General features: G+C 60.3%; 1 protein-coding gene across 2 annotated transcripts in view; it reads left to right on the plus strand.

The window, feature by feature from the left end:
- Positions 1 to 17,230, plus strand: part of ZNRF1 (zinc and ring finger 1) — a 39,108-nt gene that overhangs the window by 2,559 nt on the left and 19,319 nt on the right. The window contains exon 2 of one of the 2 annotated variants that reach the window (XM_075940697.2): positions 3,176 to 3,692. The exons of the other annotated variant lie outside the window; for it this stretch is intronic. Within the exon in view, the coding sequence (XP_075796812.1) occupies positions 3,176 to 3,222 (47 nt within the window). The 3' untranslated portion in view covers positions 3,223 to 3,692. Of the gene's footprint in view, positions 1 to 3,175; positions 3,693 to 17,230 lie in introns of those variants that run through there. 2 annotated transcript variants of the gene reach the window in all.

The raw sequence follows: 17,230 nt of genomic DNA on the forward strand, positions 1-17,230 counted from the left end.
CTGGAAACATGTCTGGTTTTATTTGATTTGATTTATGTATTCACCTCCCATGTCTCCTGTGTGCAGGCAGCTCTGGGAATTTTGTGGAGGGACAGATTAAGGGACAGAGTAGCAAAAGATGCAGAGACCATTACATTTTGTTTTCCATGGTTAGAATGGAGTGTGTGTGTACGTGTGTGTAATCAATACACCACAGTATATCTTCCTCTGCAATCCTCCTTCCGAGGGCCAACTGCTGCCTGGAGCAAAACCACACTCCATTAGGCCCAGTGAAAATGCTGAAATGACAAAGCTTTGGTATGTGGAGAAAGGCCTTGACATTGACTTGGGCGACTTTCCCACTCATTCGTTAGGGGGACTTGAAACTGAAGAGTTGCTGAAAACATCTGCCTTTCGGTCCTGAATGGATATGGCCCTCAGCTAGAACAGATTTCCACCTGCTTCTGCAAGGAGGGACCTGCAGAGGATGTTCCCTCCTTGTTGAACGCAACTTACTGTCTGAGGATCTGATTTGTATTACAGCTGTGTCCAGAGGCATCAAATCAGGTCAGAACCTCCTTGTACTTGGCACTGTATGTGCTCAACAGACAGGCCGTTTTTACTGCACAGCTGCCTCCATTGTATTGTCGTTTCTCGGACCCAGGAACAATACTACTTCTTAGTAGCCTCTCGATCTAGGAGAGATGTGACGACACTAGTGACAAAATGAGTCTGTAAGGCTGCTCTGAGGGTGGGCTGGTGAGGGTTTCCTTGTCATACTGGGTGCCCTCTCCTTAGGGTAAAAGACTCCATTGTTTGTTAAAGTGAATCTTGCTTGCTGAGGAGGGTTTCCCTAGACATCCTAGTGCCCTAGTTAACCCCGGTTGTCTTTCGAACTGGAGCTGTTTGGAAAGCCACGGTGTTACTGGTGTCCATGCCTTTCTTGGGTTTGGTTTGTGTAGTCTCCCATCACATGCGCATTTGTTTCTAGGCCATTGGCTCCTCATAAGGTGGAGTGGAGGATGGTTGGTTTTTGAGGGAGAACAGAATAGTTCCTCAGAGTCTTCTCGTGGAAGTTTGTGTTGCTCTAGAATTACAAAGGGCCCCAGTAAAATGAGGAATGTGTGACTGGCCTTCTGTGGGCATGTGCACCTCAATCTGTCAGGCTGACCCGCCTCCCAGCTTCATGACAGGAGGTTGGGAGACTCGCACAAGCTGTAAGTGCTCTAAAAGTACCTGGCACGCCCTGCCGCGGCCCTACAGTTCCCAGGCCCCGGAGCGGAGAGGTTCCTGGCGAAGGCAGCTCACACTGTGGTCCGCTCTCAGGAGGTGCCCAGCTGTGTGAGTTTGGTTTGGTTATGCTGGGTTCTGATGCTCCAATGGGACACCCTTTCTAGTGTTAAACGGTTGTTGTCTTGGGCATTGTAGGCAGTTGAGTGGTGTACACCCGTTCTTGCTGGGACCATCTCCAGCCTGTAGTTGCAAAGAGAACTGACAGACTAGGCTAGGAAGGTGTACTGTGCACATCCGGAGGAGACCAGCCACGGTCTGGGGAGGCAGGTTTGGTAGGAAGCGACTGATTCTAGCCCTCCAGCAAGGCAAAGGAGCATGGCTGTGGGTTTTGGTAGGCTCTTCAGAGCCCCAGCTGAGCCCCAGCACATGTGTCCCGCTGGAAGAGCTTGTCTCCCCTCCAGCTAAACGGGAGCCTGTGGTGAGGAGCTGGAGGTGGTGGGGCCTGAGGCCGCGGAGCTTTCTCACAGCTGTGGAGTGACCTTATTCGGCATGTTGGCCCTCTGACTTGGGACCCTGGCCCCGCCCAGTCTCCAGAGAAACGCTTCCTCCTGCCTCGCTGGCAGCAGGCTGTGGCTGAGCCCAGAATGCAACTGTTCGGGCTGCCTTCTGCAGATCTCCAGCATAACCGCGGCTCCTCTCTCCTGCGGCCCTCTGAGCCTCCACAGACAGCTCAAAGGGTCTTGCTCACCTCCAGGAGTTCACCATTACTAGGGGAAGGGCTGGGGGCTGGCCCAGGGCCACGGCACGAGGGCTCTGCTGGGGCTTTGGAGCTGATCTCCAGCCTGGCCAATGAGACTGCTCTTGTAGAGGGGGCATCGAAGGGTCTCATCTGACCCTGCAGCTCCGTCCCACCCCAGAGCCATCTAGCCATGCCACTGGCTTCCTGGTGCCTCCTTCCTCCCAGCTCAGTCCTTTTGGCTGAGCAGCACTGCTTTGTCACCCCCTAGCGCTCGTGTGCTGGTCAGAGGGGCCCGGGTTGGTCATGTCACCCCCAGCGCTCGTGTGCGGGTCAGAGGGGCCCGGATTGGTCGTGTCACCCCCAGCGCTCGTGTGCGGGTCAGAGGGGCCCGGATTGGTCGTGTCACCCCCCAGCGCTCGTGTGCGGGTCAGAGGGGCCCGGGTTGGTCGTGTCACCCCCTAGCGCTCGTGTGCAGGTCAGAGGGGCCCGGGTTGGTCGTGTCACCCCCTAGCGCTCGTGTGCGGGTCAGAGGGGCTGGATTGGTCGTGTCACCCCCTAGCGCTCGTCAGAGGGGCCCAGGTTGGTCGTGTCACCCCCTAGCGCTCGTGTGCGGGTCAGAGGGGCCCGGGTTGGTCGTGTCACCCCCTAGCGCTCGTGTGCAGGTCAGAGGGGCCCGGGTTGGTCGTGTCACCCCCTAGCGCTCGTGTGCGGGTCAGAGGGGCCCGGGTTGGTCGTGTCACCCCCTAGCGCTCGTGTGCGGGTCAGAGGGGCTGGATTGGTAGTACGGATGTAATGGCTAATCGGTAAGCAGTGCCATTACAGGGTAATGCTTACCAGTTATGTTTAACTGGCTGGGGAGTGCACCATGGGTTGGGCTACTCCGGCCCCCACCCACCCATCCCCAGTTAAACATGTTTTACTCTGTTGTGCGTCCCTAGCTGGCTTGATGCTAATGCTGTGTGAGGTCGTGTGGATTGTCGGCCTTGGCCACAGAATCTTTTCTCGTTCCAGAGCAGTTCATCCCACGGGCGGCGGCGGCAGGGCTCACTTCACCTGGCGGCTGCTTGTCCGTCTGGCTGCTGCCCTGGCGATGGTCCCCGGCCTATGAAGTCCCTGGCCGTTTTGCCCAGCCCACTGAGGCACGCACTAACTGCCCAGGGGCGCAGATCTGGGTTTGGTCGGTTCCTGTTTCTTGCCTGAAGTCCGTCTTTTCTCCACGTGCAGGGATTCTCCTACCCTTCCCACCCACCTGCTCCAGCCACGCTTGCTGAAGAGCCACTTCCCGGTCTGAATTGTCTAAAAGTCAAGAGATTCCAGGCTCCTTTTGGTTCTGTTCCGCTGCCTGGGGATGCCGTCACAGCGCTTTGCAGCTGGCTTATTTATTGGTGTGCTGGCAGAGCTTGGGTGTCTCCTGCTTCGCTCTGTGAGTCCGTCAGACACGAGCGCCCTCAATGAGGGCAGGAGACTGCAGCCGAGCCTGGGCCAGGGAGGCCCCACTTAGCAGGAGAACATACACACAGCCACGTGAAATGTACACACCGGGGAGAGAGCCTTTTCCCACCCATCTCGTCGTCTCTGTGCCAAACCCGCCAGGTGCGGAGAGCTCCTCTATTGAATGCCTCCGGGATCTCTTGGCACCGGAGTAGCCAAGTGGGCTACCACAAGACTGCGCCAATGAACTTGTGGTAGCCTCCAACTGTGTCCAATAAACAGTGGGAGAAGGTTTTCCCCTTTGCTGGAACAGATCTGTGCCCGCTTTCTTTTGCTGGTCTTACACCAGGGTCTCCGATCCTGGAGTCTCCTGAGTTCTGTTCCAGAGACGGCTCATTAAAGTCACCCGCTGCAAGCTGCATGCCAGGAAGGCCAGAGAATCGTTGTGAACCAGAGCGCAGGGTCTGGCTTTCCTTATAACACCGCAGTCGCGCCGCCTGGTCCTCCTCCCTTCGCATCCCTCTTGCCCCACCGAGGCCTGGGACTTACCTGGATGGAGGTGGGCTCAGAATTGGCCCCAGCGCCCTTGGGAGCTACCCGTGTCTGACAGGTGGGGGCACTGCAGCAGGGTGCGGTGACAGAGCGTGTAGGGTAGCAGGGGCAATGGCTGAGCTGGGGGAGAATCCTCGGCCTCAAGCTCTCTGTTTTACTTGCTCGCTCACGCCATCTCTGTCCAGGCGACCCTGTAAAAGGCGAATGCGGCCTCTGCGCACAGCCAGTGGGAGTTGTCCCATGGCGGTAGGAATCATAGAACCCCAGGGCTGGAAGAGTCCTCAGGGGGCATCAAGTCCTGCCTCTGCCCAAGGCAGGACCAATCCCAACTAAATCAACCCGGCCGGGGCTTTGTCAAGCTGAGACTTAAACACCTCTAGGGCTGGAGACTCCACCCCCTCCCTAGGGAACCCAGCCCAGTGCTTCCCACCCGCCTAGGGAAATCGTTTGTCCTACTATCCAACCTAGACCTCCCCCTGCTGCAACTTGAGACCATTGCTCCTTGTTCTGCCATCTGCCCCCACTGAGAATTTCAGAAAGTTGAAGGCTGCTTGTTAAATCCCCCCTCACTCTTCTCTAGTCGTTTTGGATGCCCTCCACTGGCCCCTCTCCAATGTGTCCACAGCCTTTCTGTAGTGGGGGACCCAGAACTGGACACAATACTCCAGATGTGACCTCCCCAGTGCTGAATAAAGGGGAAAAATCACTTCTCTGGATCTGCTGGCAATGCTCCTCCTAATGCACCCCAATATGCCATTTGCCTTCTTGGCTATGAGAGCCCTGGCGACCCATATCCAGGAATGTTACCACTGTAACTGTTAAAAGCAGTAGCGGTTACAGTAGCTGCAGGCTCTGGGGTATAAAGCGTAAGCTGCAGAGCCCGCAGCGCAGCTGGTGCCCTGGGAGTGGGACCCGGAGCCATTATGCACCAGGAGCCGGCTGCTGCCCCATGCCACGGGCTCTGATACAGCGCAGGCTCAGCAACGTAGGCTTTGTACTGCAGAGCCCGTGGCACGGGGCAGCAGCCAGCTCGTTGGGAGCAGGACCGGAGCCGACTTATACGCACACCACTCCCAGGGATCCGATTGCTGCACCACGGGCTCTGGTACAGGGCCAGCAGTGCGGGATGGCCACTGGCGCCCCAGGGGCTGGCGTGTCACCGTCTGCTGCTGCGTTGAAATGGTGACATCCCTGCGCGGCAGCAAAGAGGCAGCTCTGGAAGAGTGCAGCATGTCACATGCTCCTTCCTCGCTGGCTGACCCACGGGCGAGGGGCACGCGGAAGCTCTGCTCCCTGCTGCTCTACTGGCTTCCCAGGCCGCCGCCGCGGCAGCCCCAGAGACGCTGCGGGGCGGATGGCTGCAGAGCCAAGGGCAGGCTGCCTTGTGGCTTGTGCTCACCCTGATGCTGGAGACCCTAGTAGTTTGGCGAGCTTGCTCTCCCCCTGGCATGCTGCCCGGTGCCTGTGAGCCAGGGGTCATGGCTATCGAGCCTGCAGGCCTTCTGCCCGGGAACCACAGGAGCAGGAATGAGCAGCCCTGCTGCGGGAACGTGCCTGGAGGCGTTTCGAAGCTGCCTGCTCCATCCCCTTCTGCAGCCTTGCTTGGGCTGCCTGCCTTGTGCACTGCTGTGCCCCCGGGCCGGGCCGACTGCTCATCCTGGCCCCAAGCCCTCTGTGACCTGGTCTTCCCCAAGTGCTCACCCTGCCCCTCCCCCCAGTCATCTGCATCCAGGCGTCCCTGCAGCTGAGGTATGTCTGGGGGGTCGGAGTTTGGGGAGCAGCTGCAGGAAGCTGCTGTTTGTGGTGGTTTGGCCTGCGTGTAAACGCACCACCTGAGCCTTGCTCAGTTGCACACCACTTCCTTCGGCAAAGCGTCTGCAGGCTTCCTGTGCTGCTCTGTTGGTGGGAGGGTGAGGGGGCCCTGCAGGCTTCCTGCATGGGGTGGGTGGGGTGTGTGGGGGGGAGGGGCTCTCCAGGCATCCTGCATGTGTATGGGGAAGGGGCTCCCCCAGGCTTCCTCCATGGGGCGGGGTCTGTGTGTGTGTGTTCGGGGGGGCCCTGCAGGCTTCCTGCATGGGGGAGGTGGGTGTGTGTGTGTGACTCTGCAGGCTTCCTCCATGCGTGGGGGTGGCTCTGCAGGCTTCCTGCATGGGGTTGTGTGTGTCGGGGGGCGGGTAGTAAGAAAAACAGTCCTCCTCCGTCCAGAAACCAGACAGCTTCCCTGGGCTGGTGCTTGCAGTGCTGTGGGGCTGGGCACCAGAGCCTAGCCAGAAAAGAGGGAGCTGCCTGAGCCTGGGGCTTGTCCAGCACTACTATTATTAAATCTAGGGAAGGGATGACTGGCTGGGTCCAGGGGATTATTAATGCGTCTCTTAGATCTGGTATGTTTCCTGCTGCCTTGAAAGAGGCCGTGATAAAACCATTACTCAAGAAGACCTCCCTGGACCCACATGACTTAACTATCGCCCAATTGCTAATATTCCCTTCTTGGGCAAGGTACTCGAGCAGGCAGTGGTGCTGCAACTCTAAGCTTTCTTGGAAGAAACAGACTTAGATCCATTTCAGGCTGGCTTTAGGCCTGGTTTTGGAACTGAAACAGCCTTGGTCGCCCTGGTAGATGATTTACGCTGGGAGATAGACAAGGGGAGTGCATCCCTGTTGATTCTCCTAGACCTCTTAGCGGCTTTTGATACCATTGACCATGATATCCTTCTGGGACGCCTGGCGGAGTTGGGTATTGCAGGCATTGTTTTGCAATGGTTCCGGTCCTACCTGTCGGGATGCTTTCAGAAGGTGGAGCTAGGGCTGCTATTCGACCCCATGGTGATTGTGCTGTGGGGTCCCGCAAGGTTCCATTTTGTCCCCTATGCTGTTTAATATCTACATGAAGCCGCTGGGAGAGGTCATAAGGAGTTTTGGAGGACAGTGCCATCAATATGCAGAGGACACCCAACTCTATTTCCCTGTGACATTAGAACCAGGTGGCAGTGACCGATCTAAATCGGTGTCTGGAGGCAGTGATGGTTTGGATGAAGTCAGATAAGCTGAAGTTGAACCCAGATAAGACCGAGGTCCTGTGGATCAGGAGGCCATCTGTGCGTGAATGTGGCATGGCACCTGTTCTAGTCGGGGTTACTCTCCCCCTGAAAACGTGCTCAGCTTTGGAGTCCTGGACCCTTTTTAACATTTGAAAATCAGATTTCTTTAGTGGCCAGGAATGCCTTTGGGCAACTTCATTGGATCGGCCAGCTGCGACCCTTACTGAATGAGCATGACTTGGCCACAGTGATCCATGCTCTTGTTACATCCCGACTGGATTACTGACATGCACTTTGTGTGGGGCTGCCTCTAAAGAGCCTTCGGAAACTTCAACTGGTCCAGAAAGCAGCTGCTCGAGTTTTAACTAACACTAGTTATGCGGGGCACATTATGCCAGGGCCTCGGCAGCTGTGCTGGCCTCCGGTATGTTTCCAGGCACAATTTAAGGTTTTAGTTATGACCTATACAGCCTTAAATGAGTTGGGTCCAGGGTATCTGAAGGACCGTCTTCTCCCATATGAACCTGCCCGGGGATTGAGGTCAGCTGGGGAGGCTTTGCTTCGTGTTCCCCCACTTGTGGAGATAAGATTAACATCTACGCGGAACAGGGCATTCTCAGCTTTTGCTCCCAGGCTGTGGAATTCTCTTCCTCGGGATATTCGCATGGCGCCAACGCTAGCGTTGTTTCGGTGTCAGGCTAAAACCACCCTTTTTACTCGTGCTTTTATTAATGTTTGAGTCTGGATGTGTGTGTTCCTCCTCTCTATATGTTTTTAGCTGGTTATGTCCCTCTGAGGTCTCATTTTAAATTTTTATATATATTTGTATTTTTTTTGTTTGTTCTTGTAAGCCGCCAGTGCCCAGCCTCATGGCGACAGGGCGCAAGCTAGCGGTCCAGAGCTGCGCAGAACCAGTGGCTTCCCGGGCGAGTCCCCGAGCATGGCCCTGCCTGCGCTGTCCGCACGCCCTGTGTGACGTGTGCTGAGGGCGGCTGTCGTGGGGCACTCGGCACGGAGGATCTGAAGGGGGCTGCGAGGAAAGGGGGAGATGGCCATGTTTAAGGGACCCCAAAGCCCAGTCCTGCTGCACTGCACCCCTTCAGGCACCTGAGGCCTGTGTCATGGGTGCCGTGTGTTGCCCCACCCCCAGCTGGCGCTTTCACCTCCTGCGCGCAGAGCCAGTTCCGCGGGAGAGCAGCTTTGCAGGCCCGAGCTCTGCGCAGAACGTGGCGGCTCGGCCACATGCGGCGCTGCCTGGAAGGGGCTTGGCCGCCCCCTGGGTCCGCACGGCCCTGCTCCCCGGTGTCTGCTGGGTCCCTAGCTTTGGGGTGCGTTTAGTGCCCCATTCTGCTCGTCTTCCTACCTTCGTGCCACCCCAGCCAGGCAAGCTGGCCTGCCCCCGTCTCTGCCTCGGGGGGCGTTCGGCCGCCAGCCAGGGCTCAGCAGTCAAGGGTGTACACAAGCAGGCTTGCTGCTGGGGCAGGGAGCCCCACCATGTGCTCACTGGGGTTCTGTCCCTGTGCGTACTGCAGCAGGCCCACAGCTGCGGCGTGAATTCCCTCGGGGGGAGAGGGCTTCCTCAGCTGCTCGTCTGCCGCCCCTCAGGATCATGACTTGTGGGGTGGCCACAGTGACCTCTGCCAGGTCAACCTTGTGGGGCCCCCTGAGGGTTTGCTCTGCCCTTGGGACCCTGCCCAGGACCCCGATGGGGAGATGCGGATATAGCCAGTGTGGTGGGACCAGCCAGCCTGTCCCTTATGGAGGGTTTCATTTGTACTCGCTCTGCTGGTGCCGTGTGCCTTGCCTGCTGTAAAACGGCAAACCTCTAGATGGACTGGTGCAGTCCCCATACCTGTTCTCAGCGGGACATGGCCCAGGGGCCCCCAGCTTCCCTGGATCCAGCCTCTGAGACTCCAGCACCTTCTCCCACGCCCAGACCCTGAGCCCCCTTCCTGGCAGCCCCCTTCCCCACACTGAGCCCCTCATTTTTATCCCCCTCCCCTCCAGAGCTATGGGGGACCAACAATCTACTGGCCCAGGCCCTTCTAGGCTCTGCGGAGAGTGTCTGCTTCTCAGTCGGGCGCCACGTCAGGGATGGTTTTTCCTTCTCATTTCTCTCTGGCCCCTGACTGTTCTGTGGGTCAGTGGCTCCTGACCCGACAGGTTCCTCAGCCCTGGCTTAGACGCAGGACTTCAATGGCTGAATTCCGCAAGGGATGGGTACGGGTCTGAGCACAGCCAGGCGGGAAGACGCACAGCAAGAATAGAACGAAATGCCCCTTCCCCAGGCTGCCCTGGCTCCGCTCAAGGGCCGCAGAGCAGCTGGCTGGCTGTCTTTTAGAGGCCGCTTGTTCACGGCGCGTGGCGGGGGAGAGGCTTGAGTGGCAGCCTGCTTTGTGTAGCCCCTCTGTGCCGGTGCTAGCCGCGGGTCTGGCCTGCGTTCGCTCCAGCCTGCAGGAGCTGAGCACAGTGACGCTACTGTGGGACACGTGGCGTGTGACAAAGAGTCAGTGTGGTCCCTTTGTTTGAGCCCCGACACTGGCGTGGCCTCCCGCTCCTGCCTCTTCGCTGCTCCTTGGGAGCCTGCCAGAGTCTGCTTCTGTATCTGGGAGCCCTGCTCTCCCCAGCTGGACGGGAACCTCCTGGGGATAGCTGTTGGGCATCGCCAAAGCAGGGGGATCCCTGGGAGCAGGGAAGGGCGAGCTGCCATTCTCAGGACCCTTTGGGGTTTGTGTCCCAAGCCACTGGAACCTGGAGCAGGTTCTTACAGTGTGCCGTGGGCTCCAACAGCGGGGAGCCCCTGCCAGCGCTCTGAGGCCTGTGGGCAAAGGCGGCAGCACGCAGGTTGGGTACTGATGGCCTGGTGGGGTCCATCGCCAGGTGTCCTTGCAGGTGAATGTCTGCACCTGGGTATCCCTGGCTTGTCTCACTGCTGCTCCCTAGAGGGCCCTGGGCCCTGGCCCTGGCCCCATCCCCAGCCCCAGCTGGCGGGGAATTGGCAGAGCTCCTGCTGTGAGTGTCTGGGAAGGGGAACAGGCCCTGGGCTGGACAAGTGGGGAGTACCGGGGGAGGGGGCCGGGTTGAGCTGTGCGGGTTCTGTAGTCGGGTGCATTAGCAGAGCTGTGTGCTGGGAGCTGCCCCTGCCCCGGAGCTCTGAGGCTGCCGCTTTGTCCAAGGGGGCTGCAGCACCCCACTTCCCCAGCACTGAAACGTGCCACGTGTCCCGGCAGGCCCATGCTCCGAGGCTGGCACCGGTAGACACACGGTGCCACCCCTTGGAGACCACACGCTCAGCACGTGCCGGGGACTCAACTAGCGGTTGCTGCTCCAGAGACGGGTCTTGGAGTCACCGTGGAGCGGTCTCCTCAAACATCCGCCTGACGTACAGCGGCTGGCGGAGAAGCCACCCAGAGGTTGGGAGCCATTAAGAAAGAGAGAGAATAAGACGGAGGCTATCTTATTGCCTCTGAACGCTGGATGCGCCCAGTGCTTGAGTACTGCCCGCAGGGGTGGCGGCCTCATCTCCAAAAAGATCTCTGGGCACTGGAACATCCAGGAAAGGACAGCTAAAATGAGGGGTTTGGAACGGCTGCCACGGGAGGGGACGTTAATAAGCTGTCCTGGTACTGGATTTTAAAGCGAGCAGACAGATCACTGGTGCACCCAAATTCTGTACACATCTCTGCCATGTGAGGAGTCAAACGAAAGCTTGGTTCTGTGTGTGACCCTCGTGTTCTTGTGTGATGTGTGTGAATATGGAGAGAGGCTCTGTTCTTGGATTGTAAATGTCTGTCTGAGACAGAGCAATGGGCCTGGACTGGCTACAGTGAGGAAGGATTGGTCAGTGACTGGCTAGTGACTGGCTGGGCTAACTAGCACTGCTCCGGGACAATGGCTCTGAGTGGCTAATTCACACCTCAGGGATGCGTCTAGGGGCCTGCAGACCAGACAGTGCCTCATGGCTACTGGCATGTGAAACACACGTCACTTGATCATGTGACCAGCTCCAGCTGGGGAGACCCCAGGAAGGGATATAAAATGCCATGAGGCGGACTCCATCTGGTTGTCAGTCTTGCTCCTGATCCCAGATGCAGCCTTGCGAGGGACAGCGAGCGGGAAGGAGGCCGACCCATCCTGACATAGGATGTGCACCAGAGACTGCTGAGCGGGCAGCCTGTAACATCTCTGCTGAGAGCCTGCATCCAGACCTGGGGGACTGGTGCATGTGACATATTCTCCTTCACAGCCTCGCCCTCCTCCTTTGCTTTCTTGTTAGGAACCCTTTCGATTTTAGATGCCATGGATTGGCCCAGCGCGCTCTTGTGGGTAAGATCTGAAGTGTAAAGTGACCAGGGACAGTGGCTGGTTCTTTGGCACCGGGAGGACCCGTTCGGGGGAGGTGAGATCGGGTTCTATAACCCTCACCTGTGTTAGGCCCGGGGCTGACTGTGGCACAGGGAGAGCTGGGGTGCCAGAGGGGTTTTGCTCGGGAGGTTCCTGCTGGCCAGATTGGCAGCTGGAGCGCTCGGTGTGTTTGGGAAGGCCTCCAGTCGAGGGCTGTAAGCATCCCTGCTTTTGAGCCATTCGCCCTGAGCTGATGCCCTCAGCAGTGCCCAGAGCCGGCGGGGTCTGTCTCGTCAGCCTGGGACTTCTCAGCCTACAAAAGAGACAGCTATGGGGGGATAGGAGAGGGTCCATAACATTATAACCGGGGTGGGAAAAATGGGGGCCTCCTAGCCTGCGGACTGACCTCCTGGCCGTCTCAGCATCCTCTGGCAAGGCTTTGGCAGGGTTCAGAAAAGAGCTAGATTGATGGAGGATGGTTCCCTCAATGGCTGTTAGCTGGGCTGGGCAGGGAGGGCGTCCCTGGCCTCTGTGTGTCGGGCTGGGAATGAGCAACGGGCAGGATCACGTGGTGATTCCCTGTTCCCTCCCTCTGGGGCACCGGGCGCTGGGCTGGATGGGCCGTTGGTCCAGGGTTGAAGAGTAGTTGAGTCTCCTCCCCTGCTACCTGTGTGTCGGGCCGGCAGCCCTTCCGCGGTGGCGTGCCACGATTGACCCCTTCTGCCCTGGGCCATGCCGCTCTCTGGAGAGAGGGGCTCCACCATGCACCCCGCTCGGTCTCCTGCCCTGGGCTCCACTCTGGCTTTTCCTGTGGGAGGGGAGGAACAGCGCCCGCTTCCCCGCAAGCCCACGGGCCAATGCAGCTTTGGGCTGTCCTTGCTGCTGCTCAGCCCCGGAGCCATAGCCTGGGCAGCTCTCACCCTCACTCCTGCCCCAGAGCGAGTGAGCTCCCCACACCCCAGCCTGGCTCCAGCCTGCCCCGGCAGCTGGCTCAGGGGCTTCCTTCCCCTCCCCCCCATGCAGCCTAGCCACCCTCACAGCATCCCCGGCCCCCGAAGCAACCTCTGGCCACACAGCCCCACTGGCTGGGCCACATGTCACTTATGGTGCATGTGCTGTATGTTGCTGACCCCTGCTCTATATCTAAGGCAGCCGCGGGGGGGGGGGGGGGGGGGGGGAGCAGGAGCCGGACCTGGACCTGGTTTAAAAGCCGGTTTCCCCCCAGGACCATCTCCATGGGGCGGGGCGGCTGGGGAGGCAGAGGCGCAGCGCAGGACCTGACGTGAGCTGGGCCTGAAGCAGGCCCTGCTGGCGTGGGGTCCGCACCCCTCTTACTACATGTAAAAGGCTGAGGGGCAGCGGTCCGGATCCAGTGCGGGCAGGAACTCCTTCATTCCCGGCTCGCCCTGGGTCCCGGGCCTACCCTGCCACGCTCTGCCCTTCAAGTGTAGTAGGAGCAGGGCAGGCTGCGTCTCCACCGCGGCCCTGCAGCAGCCCCTTCTCAAGCAATGGGGCACTCGGTGCAAGTCGATGCAAGTCGTGTCGAGTACACGATTACTGGCTTGCGCGCCACTCGGCGCCCTTCCTTCAGTCAGACTCAGGGTGGCCACTCTTGGGCCACGCCGAAAGCCATGTGGCCAGCTCTGGAGGCTGCTGTGTCCCTGACTGTGGCATGGCCCAGCCCGGCTGTGGGTCCCTGTGCTCTCACCGGTGACTGCAGGCGACCGGGAGTCCGGGTAGCTGGCGTCTGAGCAGCGCAGCGGCTCCTGTGGGATCTCGGCCTGTGCGTGGTCAGTCCAGCTGGGGTGCCAGTTTCCAGGTTGAGTGGCTGTCAGTTTGCCTCCTGCTGTGCTCGGCAGGCGCTCAGCAGCCTGATGCCCCCGTTCTGGCAACAGTCGCATTGACTCCTGCATGCTGTGAATCAAGTAAGCCGGTGTGGAGTTTCCAGCCTGCCTTGGTGTGCTCAAGAGCCGTTCGTAGGGCCAGGGAGAGCTTGGTCTGGGCTAGGAGGGGGATTCCAGAGGCAGATGTAGGTGCCTAACTCCCATGGACAGGCAGTGACCATTTGTGCCTCTGAAATGCTACATCTCTGGTCAGGCTGGGGCAGGCCTCAGATTGTAACCCACATCCCTGATCTTGTACCTCCAGGCCTAGGTGTTGCTGCCAGCTGCGGGCGTTGAGCTGGGCACCAGACACTCGGACGCGGGGGTCCCAGATGTCCTGCGGGCTAGCTGCTCCGGTGCTGTTTGTGCCTGTGGCACTTGGTGGGGGTCGAGGGGTCACTTCTGCCTGGGGAGGGTGGCCTGGCAGTCGGTGGTGTGATTTCAGAGTGTTATTTCCCGCTGTGGTCCTGGGATGGAAGTTTCCATGACCTGTGTGTGTTGGCTCTTCTGCACTGTCCGTCCGTGATAGCAAATCCCTGCTGACCTCCCCCCTTGGCTGTCAGCGTCTGGTGTGTCTCCGCCTGCTGCCCGTGGTGCGTGCTTGTGACGGCTTTCCAGGCTTTGCCTGTCCACTTCCAGACTGTCGGCGTCTGAGCTGGCACGCTCCCTGGGGCTGCCGGGAGCGCGCCAGCCCTGGTTGCAGGGGAGGAGCGGCTGTGTCCGACTCGCCCTGCGGGAAGTGATGTGCTGCGGTTCTCCCCGGTCTGCGGCACATGGTATTGCACCCATTTGTCAAAGGCCCTTCCCTTCCCGCGGACGGGCCACTCGCCACGCTGGCCCCGAGCTCTTGTCCTTCCGTGCCTGTTCAGAATGTGCCTTGCCCCGGCTCGTTGGGAGCAAGGCGCAGTCCTTTGGTGCCTCAGGGCAGGGCTGCACTAGGAAATGAGTTTGAAAGAACCGTTGGGAAGTAGCTTGCCTGTCGCGTGGGCACGCTGTGAAATCCGTCCCAGGCAGGCTCCCTAGTGTGGATGCACTTCCACGACTTAGGGCCCCAGGAAGCCCTGGGGAGTAATTACTGACTCTGGGGAGTCGTTATTTCGACATAGCGGCGGCGCGTCCACGCTGCTGCCATTTCGACATACAGGCCGTCCTTGCTGCATGTCCAAAATACATTCCGAAAAACGTGCACTTCTAGCGAAACAATGTAAAGCAGGGAGTTTTTCCTGTGGCTGACTTCCATTTGCATGCGCACATTTTTGGCGTGACTAAAGAGCGGGGAATGGGAGGACTTACAACACATCGGTTCCTACAGGCGTCAATGACGCCCTGTAACCAGCCCGTTATTTTGAAATAACCGACTTGGTCGTGTGGATGCTCCGCTTGTTCCGAAATAAGGGGAGTTATTTAAAACTGTATAAAAAACCCATGAGCCTTTGTGTGCAAAGCCCACTGTGTCGGCCGGGCTGCCGGCGGAAGTGACAGGAATCCAGGGTGCCTGCCCGTTGTAGTGCCGGGGCGAAGGAGGCGCATGGAGAGGGCTGGCGTGTCCCGTACTGACCTCGTTCACATCGAGAGCTGTTAAATGGGGGGAGGGGTCAGTGTGGCCCCTCTCTGATTGACAGCGCTGCCCACGCCCGTATCAGCCCGCTCCCACACCCTGAAGGGAGCTTGCAGAGCGCTGCTGTCGGCACAGGGCCGTCCAATCCGGAGCCCAGGCAGGCAGCTCTTGGCTCCTGGCTCAGCTCAGCCTGCTGCATCCCTGCTTCCGGCCCATGGCTTTGGGTCGGGGGAGCACAGAGCTGGAGGCCTCGGGGGGTTGCTGGGGAGGGCAAGAGGGGAGCAGCGAGGCGGGGCTGCATCTGGGGGTTGAGTCGCACGGTGAGTCAGCAGGCAGCTCGTCAGCCGCGAGCGAGCGCCTTGCCATGGGAGCCTGCGCCGCGCTGAGATCTGGGAACAGCCGCGTCGGCCTGGCTTTATTTTGGGCCGCGGCTGGGCTTGGGTGGGGGCATTGCAGTGCATCGAGTTCGGGGGGAGAACCGCAAGGGATTCCCACCGCAGAGAAGGGCACAAGGGGTGCCGGCGGCTGACAGGCCAAGTGCTGGCTTAGCTGCTGCGAGCATTGCCGGAACAAGAACCGTGACCTACAAGGACGTGGCGTGTGGGCTGCCCGGCGGCGTCTCCCTGCCTTCCGCCTGGCGATCTGCTGTAGGTGGGGCCCCTCGGTTCGGTGCAGCGAGGCTTCTCCAGTCGCCTGCCCCGGCGGAGAGCCAGCTGGCAGCCCCGTCCAAAGCCAGCGCGTGAGTGTGACCGACCCAGGAGAACAGGCCTGTGACGGGTCTGTCCCCCTCCTCCCCCATCCCAGCCCTCCATCGTGCACTGCATTGCCAGCCCCTGGGGCTTCCTTGGGCCTGAGGCAGCAGGCCTGTGTCTGTACTGAGGCGCAGGGAGGTAGAATCCCCCTTAGGTAACCAGTGACCTGTGAAGCTTAACCGGTTCGATGGGCACAGGCCTGGGGCTGCTGCGGCCTGCGCGGGGTCCGGTGAGCGGGTCGACATCCCTGCCATGGCAGCACTGGCTCTAGCATGGCACCCCCCTCGTTCCCTGCCGAGCCCTGTGCTGCCCCTGCCCTGGAGAGCAGCAGAAGGTGCTGGAGCCCGCCTAGCAGGCAGGCCAGCCCTGCGCACACTTCCCCCGACCTGCGGCCCTTGCGGAGTCCTGTGAGTGAGCCCGTCAGGGGCTGCCCAGCCCCACCGCCGCTCTGTTCGCTGTGCCGTCTGGACTATCTGTTCAGAGCAGCGGCAGCTAACCCCCGCCCCTGCCATAGGCCCCCGCTGCACAGCCTCCGCCCGGGGGAGGGGGCAAGAACAGGCCGGGCGGCTATCGGGCACGGTGCGTGGTGCGATATGAGCCAGCCTGGGGGTGGGCGGGCAGCCAGTGTGGATGGAGTGCAGCTGGGCTCGCTGCACCTTGTAGCCCGCGCCCTTCCTTGGGCTTCTTCCCCTGACCGGGGATGGGATCCCTCCATTCGCGCAGCCTGCGCCCAAGCCCTGCGGAGCTGGGCCTTGCCTACGGGAGCGCTGTTAGCGACCCACACTCGCCCAGTCACACGCAGTGAGCGCGCCTCTTAGCCCGGGTATCCGAGAGCTGCACAGAGGTCCGGCCCCAGGAGCGCAGCTGGGGCGGGCGTGTTAGGGTGGAGGGCTAGTAAATGAGACAGCGACGTCCCTTGCTGAGCGCACGGCCTGGCCAGGATCCCTGGCACCAGAAGCCCCGCTGCTGCAGTAACATCGCCAGTATTGCCAGGCTGAACAGAGGGGCCTAGAGAGACGGGGCCGCGTGGGGCTTGGTCTGCAAGCGGGCGGAATGAACTTTGAGAGGTGTGGCTGTCTCAGGAACCGGTGGCGGGGGGAACCTCTTCCTGCCTGATGCAGACATGGGGGGGACCCCTTGCAGTGGGGCAGGCAGTGCTTGGGTTTGCCTGGGGGAGTTGGAGAGGGTAACTGGTCAGCAGGGCTCTCCCAACAGCATGTCACCCCTCTGCAGAGGCTGCCAATGGGGTGTGTGGGCCAGGCTCCGCCAGGGCAGTCCCCCCACACGCAGCTACACTGATGCCCGTGGCTGGGTGCAGGCAGCCCAGGGAGCAGGACTGGGGCAGGCCCTGCGGTAAAACCAGAAGGGGCCTGCCAGGTACCACTTCCAGGAGGCGCGTAGGTGGCCGCCATGGAGCTGTGCTACTCAGAGCAGCGGGACTGGGGAGCCCTCCGGCCGTTAGATGCTGCTGCTCGCTCTTCTGCCCGTGAGCCCAGGCCTGGCAGGAGAGGCCGCGCCTTGCCGGGTGCTCAGGTCTGGGTGACCCCCTCCCAGCAGGCGTGGGGTCCTGCTTGTCTCGTGGGGCTGGCGGGCAGCTCTGGCTCTTCCCTGCTGGGCGGTGGGTGTGCGGAGCCGCCGTGGTGAGCAGCGCAGTCCAGCGGGGGCTGGAGAGCCCAGCAGCGAGGCTGGGGGGCTCTCCTACCCCCGTACCAGCGCAGCGG

The sequence above is a fragment of the Pelodiscus sinensis genome, chromosome 12 (assembly GCF_052426305.1).
Source record: "Pelodiscus sinensis isolate ZL-2025 chromosome 12, ASM5242630v1, whole genome shotgun sequence".
Taxonomy (NCBI): domain Eukaryota; kingdom Metazoa; phylum Chordata; order Testudines; family Trionychidae; genus Pelodiscus; species Pelodiscus sinensis.